At 41.4% G+C, this 26,196-nt stretch overlaps 1 protein-coding gene across 1 annotated transcript in view; it reads right to left on the reverse strand.

The window, feature by feature from the left end:
• JADE2 (jade family PHD finger 2) overlaps nucleotides 1–26,196 on the reverse strand; it is a 184,862-nt gene that overhangs the window by 114,241 nt on the left and 44,425 nt on the right. Inside the window, exon 4 of the mRNA XM_056857241.1 lies at nucleotides 21,141–21,298. Within this exon, the coding sequence (XP_056713219.1) occupies nucleotides 21,141–21,298 (158 nt within the window). The remainder of the gene's footprint in view (nucleotides 1–21,140; nucleotides 21,299–26,196) is intronic.

Genomic DNA, 26,196 nt, shown 5'->3' on the forward strand with positions numbered 1-26,196 from the left:
GACTGCTTCAGTAACTAGGCCTAAAAAGATTTCTTTGTGTCCTCCCCCTGCCTTCCCCCAAATTTGCCTCCATGTAGGTATGAAAAATGATTATGGGAGACACCAAAACAGAGCTTCTGAAAGATAACAACATTTCCCACAATCCCTGCTTGCCCCATACTACCACAAGCGAGAACAGCCACACCCATGGACTCTGGGAACTAAATTTTTTGTAGTTCCCTGTATGCTGCTTGCAGCAAATCTAGATGCGAATAAAGGCCCTTGTGTGGCACCTGTTATGACGTTCTGCTCTGCCTGCCTGCTGGAGTCAAATTACAACACCTCTCTCCCTCTTGAGAGTAACAAAACCAAAAGAATGTCTGGAAGCAAAGTCAAACAATCAGGAGTCAGGGAAACCAGAGAAGTTGCAGAATCAGTAGCCAGTCCAGGGTTCAAAGTACACGGAATCAATCAGGCAAGGTGTCGGCAAGTTCAGCATCTATCCAACAGTCGCATCTATGCCCAACAGCTCCTGTCCGGAGGCTTTATAGCCATGCGCTGGGGCCTGCCTCTGAAGACCAGTCCTGCAAACACTCATCCTCACTGTCTCTTTCCATCTGCACTGCGCCTTCGGGTCTGCAGTTCTGATCTCAGCCGTCTTCTGTGGGATTCCAAGGGTGCCGGTGACCCTGGAGAGCTGGGCCCAGGGGCCCAGGGTCAGGGGTCTGAGCCAACTGTCGGCTGCACCTCCAGGAGCGCCTGCACTTGGTCTCTCTGCTGGTTGTCTGTTGTCAGCTGTGGATTTGCTGCACAGCGTCCCTCAGGCTGGACCATGACATATGAACCCTCTCTCACACTGCTATCTCTAGGTAAACGTGAGCATGGGAAGACTCCAGAGAAGCAATCCAATTTACACTAGGCCCAATTTGGGACCATGATCTTCCAAACATTTCGGAGAGTTCAGCAATAGACCTAGTTCCCCAAAACAATTTCTGTAGCCATCTACAGAAATGGGGTCAACTCATCATTGTACATCACCTCGAACGCAATGCCTTTCAATGCACACAATCAGTTGGTTTATCAAGTTTGCAGTAACCCCATATTAGGGTTGCCAACCTCAGGGTACTAGCTGGAGATCTCCTGCTATTACAACTGATCTCCAGCCAACAGAGATCAGTTCACCTGGAGAAAATGGCCGCTTTGGCAATTGGATTCTATGGCACTTAAGTCCCTCTCCTTCCCAAACCCCGCCCTCCTCAGGCTCCGCCCCAAAAACCTCCCGCTGGTGGCGAAGAGGGTGCTTGCAACCCTACCCCATGTACAGAAATCAAGCAATGTTCTTTTATTTGTGAACCAACCAGAGAAGCTTTGTGAAAAAAACAAAACACTAGCAAAATAAATACTGCACTCAGCTGTCAGGTGGCAAAACGTACATGTCCTTCAGTGAAGATCTGTGGAAGTTGAACTCCACCCCCCATACCTAATTTGTTACGTTTGCCATCTGTTCACACAGACCACCCTTTCTCTCACAGACACTAATTTTTGGTTGAGCTGTTCTCTTTATGTTGTAAATTGTCTTCAAAACTCTCATAACTTATTACCATAACATGCTATAGAGAGAGAGCCAATATAGCGCTATGGTCAAATAGAGTGCTGGTGTTGGGTTGGCACAACTCAGGTTCAAATTCCCTCTGAATCATGAAGCTCAGTGGATGATCTTGGGCTAGCTGCACTCTCTAAATTTATTTTATCTTGTTATGGGTATAAAATGGGGTAATCTCTACTCACAGTGCCTTTGAGGAAGAACAAGATATAAATCTGAGAAATAAATTATTACTACTGCATCATAAATGGGATAGCTAATGTATAGAGAAGTCATTTGTATACAACTGAAAAACAAATCAGGCATCTCAGCCCTGTTCTGGAAATGTCACTAGATTGTATGGCTGAAATAGGCCAATTGGTTATAGAGAACAGTGAATGAATGAGTCATTTATCAGTTCACTCACGGTCAACAAGATATACTTGGATACCAAACGCAAAATTGATTCTCTGATTGTTGCTGTTCCATATGAGCTCTAGACCAAATACCTGCATTTTTATTTTTATTGTATGTTTTATTCATCTGAGGCACCAAACACCTGTTGCAGCTAACTGTTATGCCTCAGTTAAAATTAATGTACTCATAAACGGAGACCAGTTTCGCAGTTATTTCACCCCAGGATTTTACCTGAGGTGAGATCAGAAGTGAATCGCAGACCACTTGTTATCAGTGTGGGACCTATTCTATGGAGTTACACAGGGTGCAATCCTATCCTCCATGCTTTTCAATCTCTATGTAAAGCCCTTAGGGCAAATCAATTGTAGCTTTTGGATTGGATGTCATCAATACGCAGACGATACTCAGCTCTATATATCCTTATCTAAGTCCCCTGGTGATGTGGTAGAGGTCCTGAATAACTGCCTGACTGCTGTGGTAAATTGGCTAAGAGTGAACAAATTGAAAATAAACCATGAAAAGACAGATGTAATCGTGGTTGGGAAGGCAGAGATCTGGGCAAAATCAACAAATGCGCATATACATGCCATCTTCATTGTGGCCCCCACTTTGTGGAATGGCCTGCCTGAGGAGGTCAGGAAGGCTCCCATTCTCCTGGCTTTCCACAAACTATGCAAAACTGAATTATTCAAGAGGGCTTTTCTACGCAGACAGTACAGTTGCACTGGACTAAATGATTCACAAAGTTACCTGGAATAATTATTAGGGACTGTGGCCTATACTACTGTGTATAGCTTGCTGAAACGAGGGTCCTACTATGGAATTTTGCATGTGTCTGTTAATACTTATGCTTTACTTCAGATTTCTGGTTTGCTTTACAACCCTAATCCAATTGCATTGTTTATTGAATGTCTATTAATTGAGACTGTATTGTTTATTGAATGTCCCATCCATCGACTGTATTGACTCATTCTGTGTAATCCACCTTGAGTCCAGGTGAGAAAGGTAGATTATAAATAACGTAAATAAATAAAAAAAATTGCAGATCCCCACTCCCCTCACTGTTGATAAAAGGCAAAAAGCAAACCAAGAGACTCTGGTCAGGAAAGGGTGGGGCAGAAATCCAAAATAAATAAATAAATAAATTGATTGATTGAACACAAGATCTCCTGATTTTCATTAGTAACCCTCTACCTGAAGCAAGAGAAGTATCCATTTGCATTTATCTAAGCATCAGATGGTTTGAATGCAACCAATGTGCCCCAAGTCACACAGATAAAACTGGATCTGCATCCAAATTGACTGGTTGCCATCCTAATTGTAAATGAACTAGACAAGAGACCTTGGCTTAAACACCCAAGACTATGCTTTGAGCTAAGCAGCTACTCTATTTAACCGATGGTCCTAACAGACTTGGGACCACAGGAGAGAGAGATATGAATCATGCCACAAATGCTGTTATTGTTTAAATTAAAATAGTTAAAATTAATATCAAGAATTGTTAATGAATAAACTGTGTCAGACTGCTGGGTGGATTCAGTATAGAAAAATAAAGATCATGAAGTAAAGAACCTGTTTGTCTAGCTATGATCCTGGAAAGTATGCCCAGGTCTTTTCTCTCTTCCAGTCATCTTCACATGAAACTTTTATTCACTTAAAGCTATTTCATAGCTCTCTGGAAGGATTCTTTATTTCCTGAAGCTCTTAGCTAGCTGTTTGTCTGTACTAAAGAACTGTATTTATGCAGAAAGATGGAGGAGGATTGATCTCATCTGTTTACCTAATTGTAACCATAAAACAGTGCACCATTAAACTAAAATGCCATCCAATTACAAGCCAGAAGCCATTTCAGATTGTCAAAATTTTTCATAACACAACTGTTCTCAGGGAATGTAAGACATGGCCCAGGATCTCCACAGATAACAGACACAAATTCCTGATGAATGAGATGGAAAAAGCCTTTGAAGGCTAACGTTTTTCTGTAACTACATATAGCAACTGTCTGCTTAGCTCTGGCTGGATTTGTGGATACTGGTGATCACATGTTTTATCAGAGCCATACAGGGCACATCACATGGGGGAGACTGTGACTGTCTGGATCAGCCCTGAGAATGAAGAAGTACCCCAGAAATAGCCCAGACTCTGTTAGCCCAAGGGCTGCAGTACACGTTGCACATCTAAGGTGTTTATTTACTACATTTATATCCTGCCTTTCTCTCCAAAAGCAGCTTAAATCATTTTCTTCTTTTCCATTTTATCCTCATAACAACCCTGTGAGGTATGTTAGGCTGAGTATGTGTGACTGGCCCAAGGACACCCAGAAGAAGTTTCAAGCGTACATTAAAAAAAACATGAAGTGTGAAAGTAACACATACACATTTCAAAAAGAGTTGTTTTTATTTATAGAGGGCAATCAATGCATGTGGCACTTTACAGACCAAAAGAAAAGAGGACTCTGCCCTGAGGATATTACAATCCGAAATACGACAGAGAACGCAACAAAAGGAGGGAGGAAAGGGGGAAGCAGGAATAAACAGAGGAAGCATATGCATTCATCCTGGTTACAAATGCTTAATCTTAGCAGGGAGAGGGTGTGTTGAAGGCCGTATGTATGTATTTATTTACTATTTCAATTTTTATCCCACCCTCAATCCCTGGCCAAAGGCTATAGGAATATCCCTCAGGGAGCAATCACTGGCTATATGCACTCCCAGTTAAGTGCATTCCCTTGCGGCATATCCAGTTTTCTCTCTGAGCAAGGTGTTAAAAAGAACAAGCCAGTAGGGCTAATATAGGTGAACCATAAAGTCAGTACTATTTTTTTTTTAAACGAAGCATGCAAGTGTCTGAGTTTTATCATTTCCATATTCCCACAGCAAGAGCAAATGCATTTTCCTTTCTTGTTTTATATCCAAATTGTTCCTCTTTAATGTGCTAGAGAGGCATGATATATCTCCCTCTATTGCAATTCCCTTATGCAAATCCTCAGGTTTTTTATGGCAAGAGCTTTAGTCAGTCATCTTTTCTTTACCTGCATTCTAGTCTAAAGTATTCTCATCCAGTGTCCATAAATAAATCAGCTTATGAAAGTCCCTGGAAAGATAATTCTGCCAGCAGCCTTCTGAGGCGGCTCATATTGTTCTTACTGCCACCTTGATTCACTGGGGAATTCTTTTGCAAAACATGAGAACTTTACAAAGAAAAGGGTGAAAATAAAGCATGCCGCAATGTAAAATGGATGTTTCTCATTTTCTGATAGCTATAGCTGTTTATTAAAAAATAATCTGGTAACATAATTTAGAGCATTCATCAATCCTTACAAATAATAAAAACCTTAAAGATTTCAAAGGGTCTATAGTAGAAAAAAGCCCTCATAAATACCGAGGCATTAGAAAGATATTATTATGAAAAAGATGGCATCTCTGAAAATTGTTTTTATATTAATATCATTTATGGCTGGAAGGCCAATCCTTCCTGCAATCTTTGGCCCTGGTTGTTTCTGGCAAATGGCTGTGGTGTGATTTTTAAGAGATTTATTAAACTCTTGTCTGAAGGAAGGTCTGGAGTTTGTAACTAAAGGTATCTGCTGCAACCTTCCTTTCCAGCACATCATAGGCCTGGTGCAGTTGAAGGTGCAACAGTCCCCCCACCCCAGGTAGCTTGGTTGTATATTATTATGCGTACTGGGTGGGGCAGTGTCATAGAGCATCTTTCATTGATTGGTGCTTCTCATGTATAGCTGATGTGAGACTCTACAATTATTTTGTGCAGCTACAGACCTGCTATGGATGTTGTGGCTATGGCAGTTGGTATACTTTTTGAATTGTTTTGTTGCTTGAGTGTATGGGATAGAAACCACATATCACTGGTGTAAAACTGAACAAACTGGCATAATGAATGAATGTATGGGACCGTATTCTGTCTTAATCTTATACACACCCAAGAGGAAGCCCCACAGAACAAAGTGAGACTTCTGAGTCAGCAAATTATTTGAATCTTCACAAAATATCCTTTCCTACAGAGCTGGCTAGAATTCTGCAGATAAACAGCATTGGTCAGCTTGGGCATTACCTGCTGGCTCTGCTCCACAGACCTCCATCAGAAGCGCACTTTCCTTCTCTACCTGCTACTTTCTGACACCTGCTGGAGGGAGGGTGGCTACATTCAGCCCACTCTAGAAAAGTTGCAAAGAAAGCAGTCCTCAAACTCAGCAGTGTACGCAAAGCTTATTCCTACAAACAAAAGGCCTATGACTGAACACTATATGAATGAAAATGATCCAAAAGGGCAGTCAATACACAGAAGTCTCTTTCCATGCTTCTGCTAGATTATTATGGCTATGGTTCGGTACATTTTAAAACGAAGAACGTTTTATATATCAGAAAGAGGATGATTACAATTTATTGGACAGATTGGAGGACAAACCTGATTTCCACATTGCTGTTTCTAAATGATGGGTACAACTGTAAGTTTCCACTTCTGAAATAATTCTGAAAACATAGTGTAGCTTTGTTAATTAGATGAATAATTCCAGATGCTTTCATGTTAGTAATTTGGCTCGTTATAATACTGCTCCATGGTTCCCCCCCTTTTAAGACACGTTTGGCGTCACTCACACCAATTCTAAAATATGAAGTAGTTCATTAAACTGAAATGAACAATATGTTAGCACCCTAATTCCTCTGGAAAGCAACAACCAAAAACAAACAAACAAACCAACGAGCAAACCAGAGCAGGCATGTCTATTGCCAGAGGAGTATTCTTGGCTTGCGATGTTTCCAGATGTATCTAGAGCCATTTTCTAATATGTGGTTTCTAAATCAGTATGTTTTAGGTGAATGAGACCATACATTTCCAGTCTCACCTCTACATGCAACACCTGGAAACAGGAATTATACACACCTTTTCTGCTCATTTCCCATTCTCCTCCAGGAAATCAGAAGGGATTATCTGTGGCCAAATATAAGCAGATCTCCCAGTTCTAGTGTTGTCTTCCATACACTTTTGAGAAGAGTATAAGTAAGACTAGTAAACTGTACCATGTCTCTGTTCCCATTCTCCAGCAAGAGTGCAGGTTAAAAAGATCCATAAGACTACTGTAATGACCTGAGAATCTACATACTGAATTTTGAGCTTTGTGGCTGAGTAAGGATTACAATCTAGTTTTCTCACATTTAACTTCAGCAGTTTATCCACCGTACCACAGGAAAGAAATTTAAAACCCTACCATGGCTGTTTACACTTCACCCTGGCCTCAGTGCCTATTTGGTTTCTACTTTTCCTGCCTTCCACTCCAAGCTTTTATGCTACGCTCTGCAAGCCTGCCAGATGTTTACCCTGTGTTGGGCTATTTTCACTGTTATCACTCTGTTATCAATTAACATTATTCTTTATGCTAGATGCACTGCTGCTTTTTAAATGGTTTGTTTTTAATTTATTTTGACCCTTTTGCCCCAAATGATATGCATTAATGTGATTATTTAAAATTCTTTGCATGAAACCATCTTCTGCCATCTCGCCATATTGTATAACATCACCTTCCCCAGAAAGACCTGTTTACATTTTTTGGACTTCCTTTGCACAATTTCATTCTAAATCAGAAGAACAGAAGGTTCTTGAGGAGCTGCAAAAAGTGTGATCTGTTTATTTGGCTGGCTGCATCCCATTCCTGTGGATCTAAGGGGTAGACTGATCCACACAACGAATACTGCAAATCCCATTATGCATTGATCCTTGACATGCCATTCTGTGACTTTCCTGTATAGAAATATATATAGAAAACCTGTTCCAGGGGAAGTGTTCAAACTAGAAGACCTACTTCTTTAGGGGTTAAAAAACTATCGAATAAACAGGCCTGAACAGCCATCCAAGAGACCGTTTTTCTAAAATAGATCCCAAGCTATTTATTGCTGTATTAAAATAGACTGATGTTCAGCAGACTAGACAAGTCCAGAGTGTTGATGTTCATGCCTTTCTCACTTTAATATTTCTAGTCAAATCTGACAAACTGAGCAAATGGAGCTCAAACTTAAATAATTCAATTCCTCATCAAGTTGATGATGAATCTTTGTAGTCTACAGCACAGACCCTGAAGATGCAAGCACTCATGACCTACAGCATTCTCTCTCTGGGATATCAGGAGCTTATTATTAAACACAAGAGATTTTTAGTATTTTATGGAATGGTTTATGGACACAAATTGAATCAAGACACTAAACAACAAATAAAGATATGGCTTAATTCCAACAAAAACAGAAGGAAAGATTTTGGGAGCAAAGGCAATTGCATGGTGAAAGGAAAGCCCACTGCAGAGCAAGTATCAGTAATATTCAATTACACAAGACATGCAGAACCATTTAACATATCTCTTACTAGTCACTGCAACTGTCAATGCATGTTCTTCAAAGGCAGAGTTGGTGTGAGTAGTACCTCTGATTAAGAAAAAATATTTGGCAGTAGGGGGAGCTGAATACTCACTAGTCAGTCTGTGGAGACCCTGTATATGCACATCAGTTGTTGCAGACAAGTGGGGTATAGCAACCAATGAAACCTCACAGGTCACATGACACAGCCTTCCTTTAAGTAGTTCTTGCTCCAAAGAGTCATGCTTCATAGGACCTTCATCTATACTTAATCGGTTCCTCAAGCAAAACTGACAACTCTCTTTCCCTCCACTTCTCTCAGTAGCTGATCTCATTCCATCTATCTCACAGTCCCTCAGATATCTCACAGTCCCTCAGACAGTCCCTATCTCAGTCCCCAGGGGGCAGGAGTCTTACACCACTGTAGTCTATCTGATGACATCAATCCCAAAATAAAATGATTCACACCAAGAGTTGGATCCTCACCTCAAAAATGGTGGGGTGGGGAATAACCTATTGATGGTCTCTGTGTGGGATTCTGCTTCTGTTCAGAGTAGGGTTTTGGCAATTGGACTCTATGGCACTGAAGTCCCTCCCCCCAAACCCGCCTGCAAAGAAGGACCTGGCAACCCCAGTTCAGAGTATCCTTCAGAGCCATCTATAGCTACCCAGCAAGACAACCATCTGTCACAATCCAAGTCTTCAGCCCGAACAACCTTGCTGGTAACAGGTAGCTGTATAGCAAATGTCTGAACGCAATGAACCAATTTGTATTCGTAAGGATAACTCCCTCAATGGCCGCTTTCTGAATAGCAAAAAAGTTTGGAGAGGAAGCAGGGCTGCTGCTCAGTTCAAGCGGCAGCAGGCCTGTGCAAGTTGTGACCCTCTCTGTTCATGATTTTGTTATAATGCTGAACCAGGATCTGAGAGTCCAAGGCTCGAATCCTCATTATGACACGGAAGCTCACTGGGTGATCTCAGGCCAGACACACGCTCTCAGCTTCACCCCACAGAGTTGTTGTGAAGATAAAGCTGCTTTGAATCCCCATAGGAGGGAAAGGGTGATATAAATGAAGTAAATTGATAAATATGGTGATTTTGTTTTTATTGTGTGATTGCACTGGGATACACTATGCATATCCAGCAGCCTCAAAGGAAGGGACGAACTGGAGAAATCACACATAATGGCTGGTTACCAAGGTCAACCAAAACAGGCATACTGGAGTGAAGTGAGGCTTCATACATGATACTCTAGGATCTTATATTCCAAAAGGTTACCTTTTACTAAAATGAGGACTGCGACAAGCTATAAAAAAAGTACCAAAGCACAGAGCCAAAACATATCTGGGAAAACAGCCAATGAGAAGGCTTCTTACTTCTTTTTTTCCTGCTGTGTGTAAATTCACAGGAAACCCAATAGACACCGTGTACCACTGTGAGATCCAAGAAATGCAAGGGATATGGATTTCACAAATCCTGTTACTCCCAGGAAGGAAGTTCACATCAATCAGTCCTGAGTACATGTTAACAGCTGGACTTTGATTCTCTTCTAATACTTTGTCAAGTGCAAAGCAGTCAAGTGCTACAGCTTAGTGATCAAGACCAACAGATTTATATGATGGCCTCTTTATACACAGAAAATATTGCCAAAACTTATAGCTGTGTTTATGAAGCATCTTGGAATCATCACATTTGTTTGCAACAGGTTTTGTTCAGAACTGCTTGAACAAAACCTGTTGCAATTTCTACTAGTCAGAACTATCCTTCCAACTGAACATTCCATCCTGTGTTCTTACAAACATATGAAGCCGCATGATATAGAGGTTATATCTTAATTCAGTGATGTCTTTTCTCACTGGTAATGGATCCCTAGGGCCTCAGTCAGAGGCTTTCACCAGTTCTGATACCTGAGCTCCTTCTAACTGGAGATGCCAGGAATTGAATCTGAGACCCTCTGTATATAAAGCTGATGTTCTACCACTGAACTACCTCTTTCCTTTTCCACTTCAATTTATTATAGCTACTGGTTTCTACAAAATCATTGCCTGGTGCAGGCCGTCAGGTGTATCTTGTTACCAGATGTGACATCCTCCAATAAGTTACACTAGCAGCTTTAAAACTTTAGCAACCTGTGGGCCTAATTTTCAGTTTGGAATATGCACACCGTGAGGCAGTCGAGAAGTAGGTCATTAGGTTATGATACCCCAGCTGAAACATGAAAAGAAAGGGGGGGAATACACTTTCCCTTCAAAGGGGGAAGAGGGACAGAAGGAGAAAATAGCTTGTTTCCCTTGCTGTCTCTCAGGAAAAAATTATGTGACCACTATCTAAACATTTCCTAACTAAGGAAGATAATTTGTCTACGCCATGCAGTGGAATGATTTCCTAAATGTGTAATGACGTGCGGCGGCTTCCTTTCACAGCTTGCAGACCTCTCTGTGGCTCCATCCCCCTCTAGGAATTTCAAATGTAAATCACTGTCAAGACTGACAGCATTAATACGACAGAGAACAGGACGTTTATCTCCTTGCTGGCTAAAACCCTCTGGCCTTCATTTTCACTCACGCGGAGGCTACCCAGCCGTGTTCCATTGCAAAAGAGCACTAAAGATGGTACAACCTTCATTTTCATACAAGCAAGTTATCAGGTCCTCTGTGTTGCCCATTAGATAAAGTAAAAAAAAATGGATAGTAGACAAAAGAATATCGCTCAGAGTTCAGATCTCCAGTGCCCCAACACTTTTCATTTACAGATGCCATATTCTTATCTTGTTGCTCACTTACAGTCTCAGTGACTACAAGGTCCTCCCCAGTGGCCTACCTGGAGACGAGGGGAAGGTGGCAGGGGGTACCGCTGCTGAAAGGTCTGGGGAATTAGCTCTCTCTCAGGGGCGGCTAACACTCACTGAAGTCAATGCGCTTACAAGAGTGTAACTCTGCTTAGGATGGAGAGAAGGTTTTGCGACTGCTTTCAGGTGGCATGAAATCAATACAAATAAATCTACCCTCTTGATTAAATAGGCACACATTTGTGAATTCTGGAAGCACTTGCTCCTTGATAAACACCGAGTTCCTATCCAACTGGCCCAGGAAAGCCACTCCGGGGGGGGGGGGGATGGAACAGCTGTTCAAGGGCCAGCTTCACAGCTACTTTATCTTTATGAAAAAGTGTGCAGTTTCAGACATCACAAAATCTGCCTACAGTAGTTCTAATATTAGCTAACTAGGACTGACTTTGTAACCTTTGAATGAATCTTTCAGAACAGTTTGAACCTCCCCCCCAATAAATTTTGGTTTTATCTGATGCGTGTTTTTGAATGAAATAAAAATGTTCAGCAGAGTCTCACATATGTGGAATGTTGAGGATTTCTGTTTCTGCCATTAAGCAAAATGTGCAAAGCTTTATTTACGGCCAGAAGCTGTAAGCTTTGCATTTGAAATCTGTCTTCCCCTTTTGAATGTGACTTTATCTACCATATGACAGAAAGTGGAAAACACCTGGACAAATGACGGTGCCTTTTGGGAACTCAGAGAAGGAACAATGCATGCATACAGCTCCTGTCCTTCCTTCCTGTTTGCTGTCATAAAGACATTCAGCAGGCCTGCTATTTTTACTCCACGGTCCTGAGTCTCCATTGCTCTGCACTAACTAGATGCCAAAGCAAAACAGCAGCTAATCTGTACTCAAAACGGAGCCGTAACTCAGACAAAAAAGGGGGATCCGCTCTCTTGAACAGCAACTATTTAATCTGAAACCTAAATGGGAAATGAGATGTATTAAAACTTTTCTGCAGACGTGTCCTCTGGAACTGATTCCCCTTGTTTTCAGCCAAAGTGAAAATATGAGGGAAGTTGCAAGCTAAAATGGACCCTTGACAGGAAACACTGGGTACCTTCAATGCACCTGTTTTAGTGATACAGGAAGCTGTGGTTTCCAACTCCATTCATTAGTTTAGAACGAAATCTTGGTACCAGAGTGCAGGTGGCTGATTTCAAATGAATGGCAGGGAGTGGAGAGGAAAAGAGTATAGATGAACTCTTACAGGGACCATGTACACAACCGAGAATGGCCATGTCATGCAGAGAAAATATCAGGGACTATGGGATGACTGCTCTGACCTGGATAGCTCAGGCTAGCCAGATCTCGTCAAATCTCAGAAGCTAAGCAGGGTCAGCCCTGGTTATTATTTGGATGGGAGACCACCAAGGAAGTCCAGGGTTGCCAAGCAAAGGCAGGCAGTGGCAAACCACTTCTGAAGTGTATCTTGCATTGAAAACTCCATGTTGTTGCCAAAAGTCGGCTGCAACTTGACGGCAACAAAAAAAGGGGGGGGGATTGAATCTTCAGCAAAATTATGACCGGTTATAATTCTCCTTACTGCAGAAGGAGAAAGACTTGCTCTAGAGAACAAAAAATGGGAGAAGCCCCCTATAAAAGTGCCTGGATTCATTGTAAGCCCCACAAAGGGGCTTTATATGTACCACACAACAGTCTTGCATCCAATCTTATGCAGAACTATCCGCATCTGGAAAGAATTAACTATATGTGATGCTGATGAACTGCTTTAGATCAGTCCTGGACACCTTCTGCTAGAGCTTGTGTATGGCTGGGAAAGTACCTTCCTTGCCCTAGAAGAGAGTCTGTCCAAGTTCTTCATCTCTGCAAGGCAACTGTCTCTCCCTCTCCTCTTCCCAGTAGCCAACCCATTGGGGGGAAGATTAACACACAACGTGTCTCAGAGTGAAGATCCACTTTTCAAAGGTATATTTTTAAGCACACCCAGACAAGCAAAAGAGGGGACTTGGGGAAGGGGAAACACAGAAATTAGAAAAATTGTCTATCCCTAAATTTACAAGGATTCTCTGTACGTTATGCCTCCTTGGCAAAATGAGCGAAACATTCCAAGGTGTGTAGCTGAAAGCTGACAGAGCTGACCATGGTGGACAGAAACTGACAAAAGGACATCTTCTTGCTACCTTGTATTACGGGGGATCGTCTTTGATCAATCAGAAAATGGGAGGCTCTGAAAAGGTCCAGATCCATGTCCTTTTTTTTTTCTTTTTTTTTGTAAATTTTATTTGTATTAATGAAGGGGTACAGGAAAAAAAAAAGGGAAGGGATAAGGCATCATAGTATAAAAACAATACACTGTTTGAAAAAAAAAATGAGTTCAGATACATGTTGTGAGACTTTCTCTATGTTAATAAAAAAAAAAAGATGTTGCAAAACCTCATTATATTATTCTACTTATACTAATATTCTGTTATATAAGAGTCTAATGTTACTCACAATCCTTTATAACAAATTAAATGTATTTAAACATCACATTTCTTTCAATTAGCTAGAATTCATGTAATTGTAGAATGTCACCCACTTTTCTTCAAATTGCTCTGTGGATTCATTAGATTTTTGGTTTGTCTCGAAAGTCATCTTGGCCATACAGGCATATTCCAATAGTTTTTCTTTCCAGTCTTCTATATCAGGTATTATAGTTTGTTTCCAAGTTCTTGCAAGAACCGTTCTAGCTGCTGTCGTAGCATATTTAAAGACGTCATGAAATTCCAACGGTAGGTTAGGGGGCACTATACTGAGAAGATAGGATTTTGGATCAATTGTTAACTTAATAGTGAACATTATCTGTAGTTCTTGATGAATTCTTTTCCAATATGTTTGTAACTTTGGGCATGTCCACCAGACATGAAAGTATGAACCATCAGTATCTTGGCATTTCCAACAGGCACCTCTTTTTCCAGGGGTAGTCATCTGAGAAAGCATGTTGGGAGTCAGGTACCATCTATAGAATGTTTTATACCAATTTTCTTTCACTTCTTGGGAGACGGTATATTTCATTTCAGAAGTGCAAAGTTTTTCCCATAAGTCCATATTAATCATTTCTCCAAAGTTTTGCATCCATTTTATCATGTTGATTTTCACTTGTTCTTCTTCTGTTTCGTATTTCAGTAGAAGCTTATAAATTTTTCCTAGTAGGTGTAAATCGTTTTTAGAGATTATCTGCTCAAATTCTGTTAATTCACGAAATGGTTGAGGATGAAGACAGTCTTTTTGTATATTAGATCTCAGTTGTAAATAAGTTAACCAATTCAGTTTTTGGAAGTTTTCTTGAAGATTGGTCAAAGTCTTGATTTCTCCTGTAGACTCGATCATTTGATTATAAGTAAAATGAACACCCGGTTTTAGTTTAACATTGTCATGATAAGCTTCAACTGGTGACATTATAGATGGTGGAGAAGGACTTATTCTCTTTTTATATTTTTTCCATACTTTCAATAACACCATTTTAACATCAGAATCTTCTGGTACTTTATCTTTTTGAATTCTTGTCGATGTATCCCACAAAACTTTATGAAAACCTTGTCCAAGGTCCGCTCGTTCCAAAATGAGATGTCTGGATATTGGGTATTTTATCCATTCTGCAGTCCAAGTCAGGCAAGCGGCATGATAATATAATTTAAGGTTGGGTAATGCTAATCCTCCTCTTTTCTTTTCATCTTGTAACACTTTGAATCTTATTCTCGGTTTTTTTCCATTCCAGACAAATCGGTTAATTTGTTTTTGCCAACTTTCTATTGTTCTATCTGGAATATCAATCGGCAAAAATTGAAACAAAAAGTTCAGTCTTGGAAGTACATTCATCTTTATCACCGATATCCTACCCAACCATGAAATGTTCATATTTGACCATAAACTCAAGTCCTTTTCTATTTTTCCCCAGGTTTTCAAATAATTTAACCTTAAAAGTGTCTTGTTTTGTGAGGATATGTTGACACCCAGATATTTAACCGGTTCCTTGGCAATGTGACAGCCAGAAACTTCTGTAATGTATTTATCTTCATCTGTTGTAGTATTAAAGGTCATAATTTTCGTCTTTGTTTTGTTCAATTTGTAACCAGAATGCTTTGCATATTCCATAATGTGATTATAAACTTGTGGAAGTGTTTGTCCAGGGTTCTGACAGATTAAGACAACATCATCTGCATAGCTTTTGATTTTATGTTCTTCGTTTCCTACTGTGAGACCTTTAATCTTTGAATCGTTTCTGATATAATTCGAAAGGATTTCCATTGATAAATCAAATAAAAGTGGAGAAAGTGGACAACCTTGTCTTGTGCCTTTTGTAATAGCAAATTCTGTTGACAATGAACCATTGATCAAGAGACGTGCTTTCTGAACAGAGTATATTGCGTTGAAAATCGTTAAAAGAGTGTCTCCACAGTCCATTTGTTGTAAAATCTTGGAAATAAAATGCCAAGAGACATTATCAAAAGCTTTCTCTGCATCTAGAAAGATCATTGCGGCTTTTAATGATTTAGACTTTATGTATTTGATTGCACTAAGAATCAAACGTACGTTATCTCTCATAAGTCTCTTTGGAATAAATCCGGTTTGGTCTGGATGTACCAATTTGCCAACAAATTTTTGAAATCTTTTGGTAATTATAGATCCAAGTTCTTGTTCCCCAAGATGGGGGGGGGCATTCACCCAGTACTGGGGAAGGGGATTGTGTGCCAAGCCTAAGATTGGGATGTAGAGGTCCCTGGGACGGGGCACCAGCAGCATCAGACGGGAGGAAGCTTTCCATTGTTTTTCCTGATAACTGACATCTACTGCGACAGCCCTCTAGGTGTCAAATCCTGGATGCTAAAGTAATCTGGCCCTGTTTATGAAACAGAAATTTAGTCAGCTGAGGTCCCCACACAAAATTGGCCTTTCTTACAGCAAAAGGGATGTTCATCCATCACACACACCAGAACAGCCCCTGCCGAGTCTTCTATTGGGGGGGGGGGAGAAACACTTCCTAGAAGACAGAGGTCATCCCACTGTCTGGACCACGGGAATGCCACAAGCATGGCCTGTAGGATCACTTTATTCAACGAGCATACTGATTCTGGACAGAATTGCTGAAAGTCTTCCCTTTTCTGTCTCCTCTGCATTTCCTTCTTCTGACCAGCTGCTCACACCACAAAGGAAATAAGGAAACAGCACTTCACCTACGAGACTTCTAGCTTGAACACCATAGCATCAGATTAGTGCAACATTAACTCACAAAGTCGGAGAAGAGATGGGGCAGAACAGAATCTGCAAAACCTTTTCCCAAGAATGAGGTTTTTCCATCAGGTGGTATTTTCCTAGAATCTCCAGTTAAGAGGATCAGGTAGTAGGTGATGTGGAAGACCTCAATCTGAGGCCCTGGGCAGCCACTTCTAGTCTGAGTAGACAATACGGACCTTGATAGACTGATAGTCAGTATAAGGCATGTGTTTATGTGTTCATGTGAGTTCATGTATTGTTCACTGAGAGAAGGTGGCACCAATGGCTTGGACATTTTAGAAAACTGGACAATAATTAATGGCTAAGGTTCAACAGTCATATGGAAATATGCATTACTTCATCCAGAGGAATGCTGATGGTAGTGCAAAAGAATTTTCTCCCCCTCTAAGACATCTTATCTCTGCAGCACACAGGAATATGTCCTACCGCATAACCAGGCCTTGATCCAAGATGAAGTTTATGGCTAAACCTACTTCTTATATACTTCTACACTTGTGCTGGCTTGTGGCCAAAGTCTTCAGTAGTCCCCTCAATGGAACCTAAAAGCAAAGATGTTAAACAAACTGCCTGCCTGCAAATTCTGCTCTCAAAAATGTGAATCCGTTTAGTCTGGCTTTAAATAGGCACCTCCAGCCCAGGCAATGCCAAGCTATGATTTTTCATCTTGACACGACACCAAAATCAACCTTCAGCACTAGAGCCGGACATTTAGGACTCCAGACTGCGGTTGTGTATCAAAGTTGGTAAAAACAGATATTCAACCCAGCGTTTCTTCAAGGATTAAGGGAACTTGAAATTCCTTTTTTGTGGTTTCGATTATAAAGCATTCAGACTCATTGTTAAAGTTTTGTTGATTTCAAGTTTCCCTCCCCACCCCATAGGAGGAGATGAGCGCACAAAAGTTTATTTCATAACTTTCCTCCACCAACAGCTGTTGCTGCTGTCACTGTTGGCCAAGCTGTGCTTCAGGCAGAGTTATTGACTTTACTGAAATACTTCCATCCTTTGAGGAGCGAAAAAAAAGGAATTTCCTGTATGCAATCTGAAAACACCTTAAAATCGACCCTAAGTTCTATCAAAGCACTGATTTTCACCTATGTAAGTGCTGCCTTTAAAGTGGCCATGGCTTCTTTAAGTGCAGAAAGCCCAAAGACCTTTGATATTATTATCAAAGTTAAGAGAATGAACAAGGTGGCAAAGTTGTTATGAACCAAAGCCTGCTTGAATGCAGTTAATCACTTCTGCAACGAGTCATATGCAAGAATCTCTCCCATTTGAGGTTCAACATTTACTGAGGAACTTGATAATGATCACAAAGGATTTGACTTATATCCCTCCTCTAAAATTATTATTTTTTAAATCTTGTACAATCATTTATTTACAGATGTCTTTTGATCTTTGATGAAGTCTGAAACTAGCTTATCACAGCCCCAAAACATAAAAATCTATTCCAAAGACATACTTCTGGAAAAGGAAGAGAGAAAGAAGATAGCTCAGTGCTAATGCTCCCCATGCTCCCTAAAATTCACACATCCCAAAGACTACCTCCAGGTAGGCCCATTGTATCAGACTCCAACTCTCTTTTGGAGCCATTAGCAAAATATTTGGATTATTTTCTTTGCCCATTTGTCTCTACTATGAGAACATGTGTTAAGGACACAGCTGACTTTATTCTTAAGGTGGAGGATACGCCATTTGATGATCAATATCTTTTGGCCACAATGGATGTGACATTATATGCTCTTTTGTTGTGTGCTCTTCTCCAGCTTGTAAACTTTTAAAAAAAGAATTGCCATACTGAAGTTGTATATGATATCTGTATTGAAATTGTTATTTGCTGTATTTGGCTTGTAAATCATTTGATAGTGTTCGTATTTGTTGCCATTTTTGATTGGTGGACATATTATGGTACAACCTTGTACTTTTGTTAATTACACTAATAATCTTTTGTATTTTCCATTACATTTCACAATTTTTGAATTATATATACACCTTTTGAATTATATAAACATTTTTATGCTTCTAAAATTAGAAGAAGAGTTGGTTTTTATTTTCTCTACCTTTATTTTTTAGACCTCTGGTACTCCGTACCCCTTGTTTTTGTCATTCAGGTTTCCTCTCTCTTTTCTTTCCTAATGAGATTAACACCAGCCAACTTCCATGCATCCCTTAGTGCAAGCAGCTCACTTAAGTAAAGGTAGGTAAAGGAAGTCCCCTATGCAAGCACCGGGTCATTCCTGACCCATGGGGTGATGTCATAGCCCGATGTTTACTAGGTAGACTATGTTTATGTGGTAATTTGCCATTGCCTTCCCCAGTCATCTACACTTTACCTCCAGCAAGCTAGGTACACATTTTACCAACCTCGGAAGGATGGAAGGATGAGTTAACCTTGAGCTGGCTCCATGAAACCCACTTCTGTCAGGATCAAACTCAGATCGTGAGCAGAGCTTTTGACTGCAGTACTGCAGCTTACCACTCTGAGCCACAGGGCTCTGTAAGTATGTGTGTACCAATACAAATATGGTATGACCAATACACCAATACTACTCTAGTTCATGGAGTCTATGGATTAGTGAAGAAGACACTCAAAATATTTTCCACCTGATGAGCTTTGAATGTACTCAGGAATGTATTTGTGCTGGGAATGTGGAACAATTTACATTCTTGTACCAGCACAGTTTCAGATACCATTTCATTGGTTTATTTAAAATATTTATATTCTGCTTTCTCTGAAGACTCAAGACAATACACATAAGTAATAACAAAAGTATACAATAACAATTTAGACAACTCAGTTTTAACTTAGCAGAGTTAAAACCACATACATAGACAAAAATCCAGCAAAGTTTTTCCCCCCAACAATACCTTTTCAACAGTTAGTTCAGCTTCTCCGAAGTTCTCAGAAATAAAATGCACTTACGTGCTTTCTGAAAAGGAGGGAGCAAAGGTGTCCTCCTCTCCCATGCCAATGAGCTACTCCAAAAGACAGGCCCGACAAGAATGCCCTAGTTCTGGTGGTCACAGAGCGAACTATTCTAAGAGAGGGCACTGTAAGGAGGAGGTTACATGAAGAGTGCAATTGGTGTATGGGAGTAAATAGGGAGATATGGTCCAGTAGGGAGGAGGTACCCAAGTTACTGCTGCACCACAGACAGCCTGCACCACATATTACATTATCCATGAGAATATTTTTGTCAAGTATGGATTTATGCGAACTTTACAAATTCAACTTAGTGAAACAGGTTGGCCTATGTTATCACTATGTTGAAATATTCTTCAAGACTGCATTCTGACTTCCCTGTTCCCTTGGCAAGACATCAGAATAGACAAGGCTATAAAATATGGCTCGTGCCTGGGGATTGTGATCTTTGTGCGACCTCCGCATGGCACAGCCTGCAGTCTTCATATACCTGGTTTCTACCTAGTTACCGGTTGGCTTCTGGTTGCCTGAATCCATTCATTACCAGAAATAAGGGGCCATTTTGTGTCTCTCACACACACATGGGCTGCATTCTCAAAACTGCATCATCTTTGAACCATCATGTCATATATGAAATCACATGTTTTATTGCTCCCATTCTGAAAGCAGCACAGATAAGAAAGTAGTTGGTTCCACCTTCCATCTCAGAACCCAAACCAGCTAAAGCTACAGTCAGAGCCAATTAGGACTCCTCAAGCATTACTGTGTAGACATTTGAAAACATTACTCTCCCATATGAACCTACCCATACACTCTGGTCATCTTTGGAGGACCTGCTTTGCGTGCCCCCGTGGCTGAGGCTAGATGAGTGGCAACCCAAGGAAGAGCCTCCTCAGCTGTGGTGCCAAAACTTTGGAACTCCCTCCCCAGGGAGATTCGTCTGTCTCCTTCTGTCTTTGTCTTCTGCCAGCAGGTGAAGAGTTTCCATTTTGTTTGGCATTCCCCCCCATAATTATTATTGACCCTCCTCCCTTGCCCTGCGATATGTCTATTTGTTTAAATACGTTATATATACGCGATATCAAGTTCTGTTATAATGTCTTAAATGTTTTATTACTGAAATGTTTTAATGTTTGCCACCTTCCATTTGGGTGGAAAAGTGGCACAGAAATATTTTGCATACATAATTCTGAATTAACCTCAGAACAGCTTTTACCTCCCTCCGATTTCAAACCATGCCAACAGCTTTGTTAGCTGGACATTACTCCCGAACACCATGGGCCTCTCGTCTATGTATTTGTGGAGCCGTTCCAGAGGACCTAATTATTTACACCCTTATTCTGTCCTCTTTACACAGAGCCCAGATCTAAATTTCTTGGAGCATTTCTAAAGGGCCTAAATCTTTTTTCAGATCCAGAGAAGCTGCTCTTTCTCCTATCAAGACGCCAATCCTGATGTTTCCTACAAAGTGTCACTCTTTGCTTTAGCAGCCAAAAAAATTCGAGCTGAAGCTGTTTTTAATCAGGGTGTTTAACATATTTAATTACTAGCTCCTTGGGCGTCAGACTGTTTAAAAGTTATTTTAACGTTATTTTAATGTTTTGTATGATAAGATTGTGATGGCCTTTGGCCACAAACAATAACATTTATCAACTATCATAATTTTGAAAGTTCCTCAACTGAACATAAAGGCAGAACCATGGCACTGCAGTGTAAGTAGCCTGCTTTGGGGGGAGCAGGGGGGGTTAATGTACTACCTCACTATCACACGCATGAATGCACACACAGATGCTTCATGCTAACTTACCTAATCACTGGTTCCGGGATTGTTTCTGTATTTGCAGGCACCTGAACACCTTTCTCCCACTCCTGTCTCCAGGGATCAGCAAGGATGTAGTACTCATCTGGGCTCAGCTGGTACGAATCTGGAATCTTCATGGCTGTTATCAAATCTGTACGAAAAACCTGTAGGAAAAAAGACAGCGCTGCAGTCAGAGGCAGGACAAATTACTGACACACTAGAGTCTCTGGAAGCGGATGCTCAGGTTTCCACCAGCTTCGGTGATTTATCAAGGGAAAGCCTTGCTGGGCCTTGGATAATTGAGGGAAGTGACTAGACACATGAAAACAAACATGAGCAGTGAGTTGACTTCTACATACCACTGAGCTTTCGCATCAATCCTCAATATTGCCAAACAGAGCCACTTTCAAGGAACCTTGGGGCCCGTTAAGCAGAACTGACTCTGAACGAAGAATTGGGGTGAGAGGAAAAGTATACCGGGCACAGCACAACAAAGACTTCCAAGGGAATATCTTTACATCACAGAAGGTCTAATGGGTATTTACTTGCTCCACAAGAAAGCTATATGTCAGCACTGTTTCACTCCTTTTGCTCATGGGGAGAGCTACTAGAATGATGAAAAGGAGGCTGCATGTGCTTAGTTGAAGATTCTTTTTCCTTTCCTGCTTCATGTGAAAGTTTGAGCCATTTGTACTACAAACCCATCAAGACCCCACTGGTTTATTGAGCTTACAGATACTGTAACAGAAAAAGGGGCTCTCTGTAATAGTTCTACCAGGGACTATCTTAGCTGCATTGAGAAGATGCATGGGCTTAGCTCTGAAGCAAGGATTATATTTATTTATTTAAAACATTTGTTTTACTGCCCTCATGATGGCAATCAGTTAAAATACAATATAGATCAACATTAAAAACATAGAATATAGATAACAAGTGGGGGGCTATGAAACTCACAGGGGGAATCCCATCTCTCCGCCCCCCCTCCCATCGTGGCTTCAGGCCTCCTCTCCCCCACTCTCTCACTGGCTCATCTGGAGCCACTCCAGGTGGGTGTGGTGAGACCTGCTCCCCTTTAGACCCGCTTTCTCTCAGGAGGGAGAAATCTGATCTCCCCTCCCCCCCACCTACCTGAAGGCGATGGGGGGATGGGCGGGCTCATGGCCGGCTCCTGGGCCCTGCCGACGTGCTCCCAGTCCAGTGCTCCACCGTGCTCCCAGACTCCCCAGCACACACACCCACAATCAATAAGAGTGATGCTGCAAGGACTGCTGCGGCTTGCAATTCCCAGTCGTCCCCACCCCGCAAAGGGCGAAGCTGCCAGGATCACTGTGGCGCTTGACATCCTCCAACATGGAAGCCAGGCCCAGAGAATATCTCTGCCGCCAGCAATTTAAAACCTGGGGGATGTAAGCCCACCAATATTTTTTTTAATTTTCAGGTTTTTCTGCAAACCTAGGGTGTCCCCCAAGCCTGCAGAAACATCTGTTGGGGGTCCCAGTGCCCCCTATCTGCAGATTTAGGTATCCACAGGCAGGGGGCACACTTTGGAATTAGATATATAGATTATTTTCTATTTTTATGTTGTAATGTACATTTTAAAAACAGGTGCTTTTACAAGTCAACGGTACAATATAATGAGGAAAACCTACCAGAGGTGAGCCCGGTCTGACACTGGCGCAGGTCAAAAAGACAATCCATTTTACTCTGGTGCAAGTCAGATTCTGAATATGTGATCCAGGTGTCATACTATGTGCTGCGGGTACACCAATATGGCATCTGCTTCATTTTAAAGCAAAAGGCCAAATAATGTTTTCCTTAAAGTCAACTGATAAATGCAGTTTAACCCAGCTACAGAAACATTTAAATTTGAACTCATTTAGCAACTTGTTGCTACCTTTCGATCACCTACCTAATGTGCTTGATTTATTTTTTTGTAGCCAAAGTATGAATGACCAAATCAGTTTTTACAGTGTTCTAACACTAGCTGTTTTAAAAAACAGAAGGTTAACCACATACGCTCCAAAAAGGCTGGTGCACTTTTGCTCTGTTTTTATTTTATATATTGATTTCAAACGTTTTAAAGCTGCCATTCCACCAAAATTAGGGTCCCCAAGGCAGCAACAATAAAAACATTAAACCAAGAATACATAAAAACAGAACAAAAGGATACCATGATTAGTGGTACTGAAAGCTGCTGAGAGGTCCAGGAAAATCAACAAGGTGGCACTCCCTCATTCATCTCTCAGCACAGGTCAGCCACCAGGAAGACCAAGTCTTTTCCCATAGCCCGGCCTTAAATCAGACTAGTGTGGATCCACACAACATTGCCAGTTTAACCATGGTGGCAGGAACTAAGTCTGGCCTGAGACAGGCTAGCAATGTCATGCTGGTCCCTCATATTCTGCAAGCTGATTTTTAGTTAAGCCCCTTATTTATTTTGTTTATAGCCCACCTTTGACACTTACCCATCACTCGGCTGAAAGTAGTGTGTGGTACTCAGACACTAGCAGTGAGCCAAGCAAACCCAGCCAGAGCAACTTGGCTTCCCCTCTTCTTGCCTCTACTGATCCAGTTTTGAGAAGGTTCAAAAGAGCCCACAACAAACAATAAGTGTGGGATGGGCCATCATATGTTACTATTAAACTCAAGAGTAAACACTGTGAAGAGAATTGAGTGTCCAGGACTTATATACTTGTGTTCTTTAAATGATTTCCTTAAATTGCTTTGAGACCAAAGTTCTCAAAGAGGGAGGCTATTCTCATCAAGAACATGCAGGCAATTGCTAGAAGAAGCAGAAGTTTATTTCTGTCCTCTCCAGTATTAGCTCTCGTTCATGTCTTGATTGGGACAAGCAATGGAATGTCTTCACCTTCCTCCCAATCAAAAGAAAAAGGCAGTCATACCTCCCTTCTCTTTGTATAGTCTTACAGATAGTCTTGGGCCTGTGCTCCCTGACCAATCTGGAAATGCTGTGTGACTGTTGGGATGAAGGCATAAATAAGCACCCACCACCATGAATATAGGATAATCTTTGTATCAGGAATATACATGTATCAGTACAGATAACATCTGAATTTTGCTTAATTTCTATATTGCTTCCCGTTTTCAAGGTGAAATGTGGTAATTAGATGTGTATGCATACTGCAGTGCCAAGTGAGCACACAGAGCCACACCGCAGCAGGGAATTTCCAGACCAGAGAGTATATGAATTGATGCTGTCTATGGTGAGTGGAAGGAATAAACTGTCTCTCTTCCCTTCTCCCATTTCAGTAGATAACAAACAACTGATTGTGAGAGATAATGAACAGAAACAAATCTGCTGGATGTGATGGAAGTGCCCTTATTTCCATGTATACCCCAGCTTTCTCCCCAGTGGGACCCAAAGCAGCTTACACCATTTCCCTTTCCTCCATTTTATCCTCACAACAACCATGTGAGGAGACTAGGCTGAGAGTGTCCATTGTGATACACAAACATTTTTCTTTCTTTTTTTTGCTGTGACAACGAGTCACTTCACACATTACAGAACTCATCTTAAGCAGGTCTATTCAGAAGTAAGCCCCATATTATTAAGGAAAGGGCTTTTAGAATTGCAGTATAAATACATCAACTAAGATATACCAACCAAAAAATATAAAGTGTGAAAACAGCAAGCAGTTATCATAGATTTACATTTCTCAGGAAGATGTGACTGGATGAGCTCCCTGAGATATGTAGTCGCAAACCTGGATTTGTGTAAAATGGCTGATAGTACTCCTATTCTCCAGAAAATATCTCACCTAGAAATCATACTACTGGCCTGAATTAACAGTAGCAGACAGTGATACTGTGACAGGCGCCTATGAATCAATCGAGGGGAACAGAGCTCTTTTAAAATGAAAACTTCCCTTCAATTGTTTCCCTCAGTTATAAACAGGCCTGCCAGGAATCCTGTTGTGGTGGAAGGCCTTCCACTGGTAGCCCTCTTTGCCCACCGCCTCTCAAAAACACCATCACCATGTGTGCCACTATGGCACTTCTGGGGAAAACCATAGAATGGTCTACCATAGAGTTTCCTGTGATTCCTAGAGCTACTCTACGTCACGTCCAGCTTTTCCCCAGAAGGAGGAGGAGGAGGAGAAGAGTTGGTTTTTATATGCCAACTTTCTCTACCACTTAAGGGAGAATCAAACCGGCTTACAATCACCTTCCCTCCCCCTCCCCACAACAGACACCCTGTGAGGTAGGCAGAGCTGAGAGAGTGTGACTAACCCAAGGTCACCCAGCTGGCTTCATGTGTAGGAGTGGAGAAACAAATCCAGTTGTCCAGATTAGCCTCCACCACTCATATGGAGGAGTGGGGAATCAAACCCGGTTCTCCAGATCAGAGTCCACCGCTCCAAACCACCGCTCTTAACCACTACACCACGCTGGCTCACAAGGTGTGCACAGGGCATCACAGTCTCCCACACTGTCCCTGTGCCTCCCACCAGTTGCCAGGCAGAGCCTAACTGTTGGGGTAGCAAGTATAAAGGCATTGGGATTTGCTGCCATGAAGTACATGTTATGGTGAGCAAGATGAACAAGGCAGGAACTGTATAAAAATAACAAAATTTATTTATATACAGGGTTTTTTTAACAATAGTTCAGCAGCACAGGTCTCCAGACAGTCACAGGAGAAGCCTGGCTGAGGCACTTCAGCTAGTTTTGGCTTCAGGTTGTGATTTGAATTCCCTTTAACGCTTGCAATTAGAAACATGCTTTCACTGCCTAGCCACCAGGTTGGAGCTTTTCCCACACACACACACACAGGATTCCACCCACACCAGCCTGCCCTTTCCAAAGAGTACGACTTAATGGTATAAAGTCTGAGTTTATTCAGAATCCTAGTCCAGACTACTCAATGGGATTTCTTTTCAGGAAAGTGTTTATAGGACTGTACTCTTAGTGCCTAACTTCCAGAACTGTCGCTTCTTCAGAGGGCCAAAGGCATTCGAAATGTGTTAATGGCTTAAGAACATAAGAAAAGCCCTGCTGGATCAGACCAAGGCCCATCAAGTCCAGCAGTCTGTTCACACAGGGG

Source organism: Euleptes europaea, chromosome 1 (genome assembly GCF_029931775.1).
Source record: "Euleptes europaea isolate rEulEur1 chromosome 1, rEulEur1.hap1, whole genome shotgun sequence".
NCBI lineage: Eukaryota > Metazoa > Chordata > Lepidosauria > Squamata > Sphaerodactylidae > Euleptes > Euleptes europaea.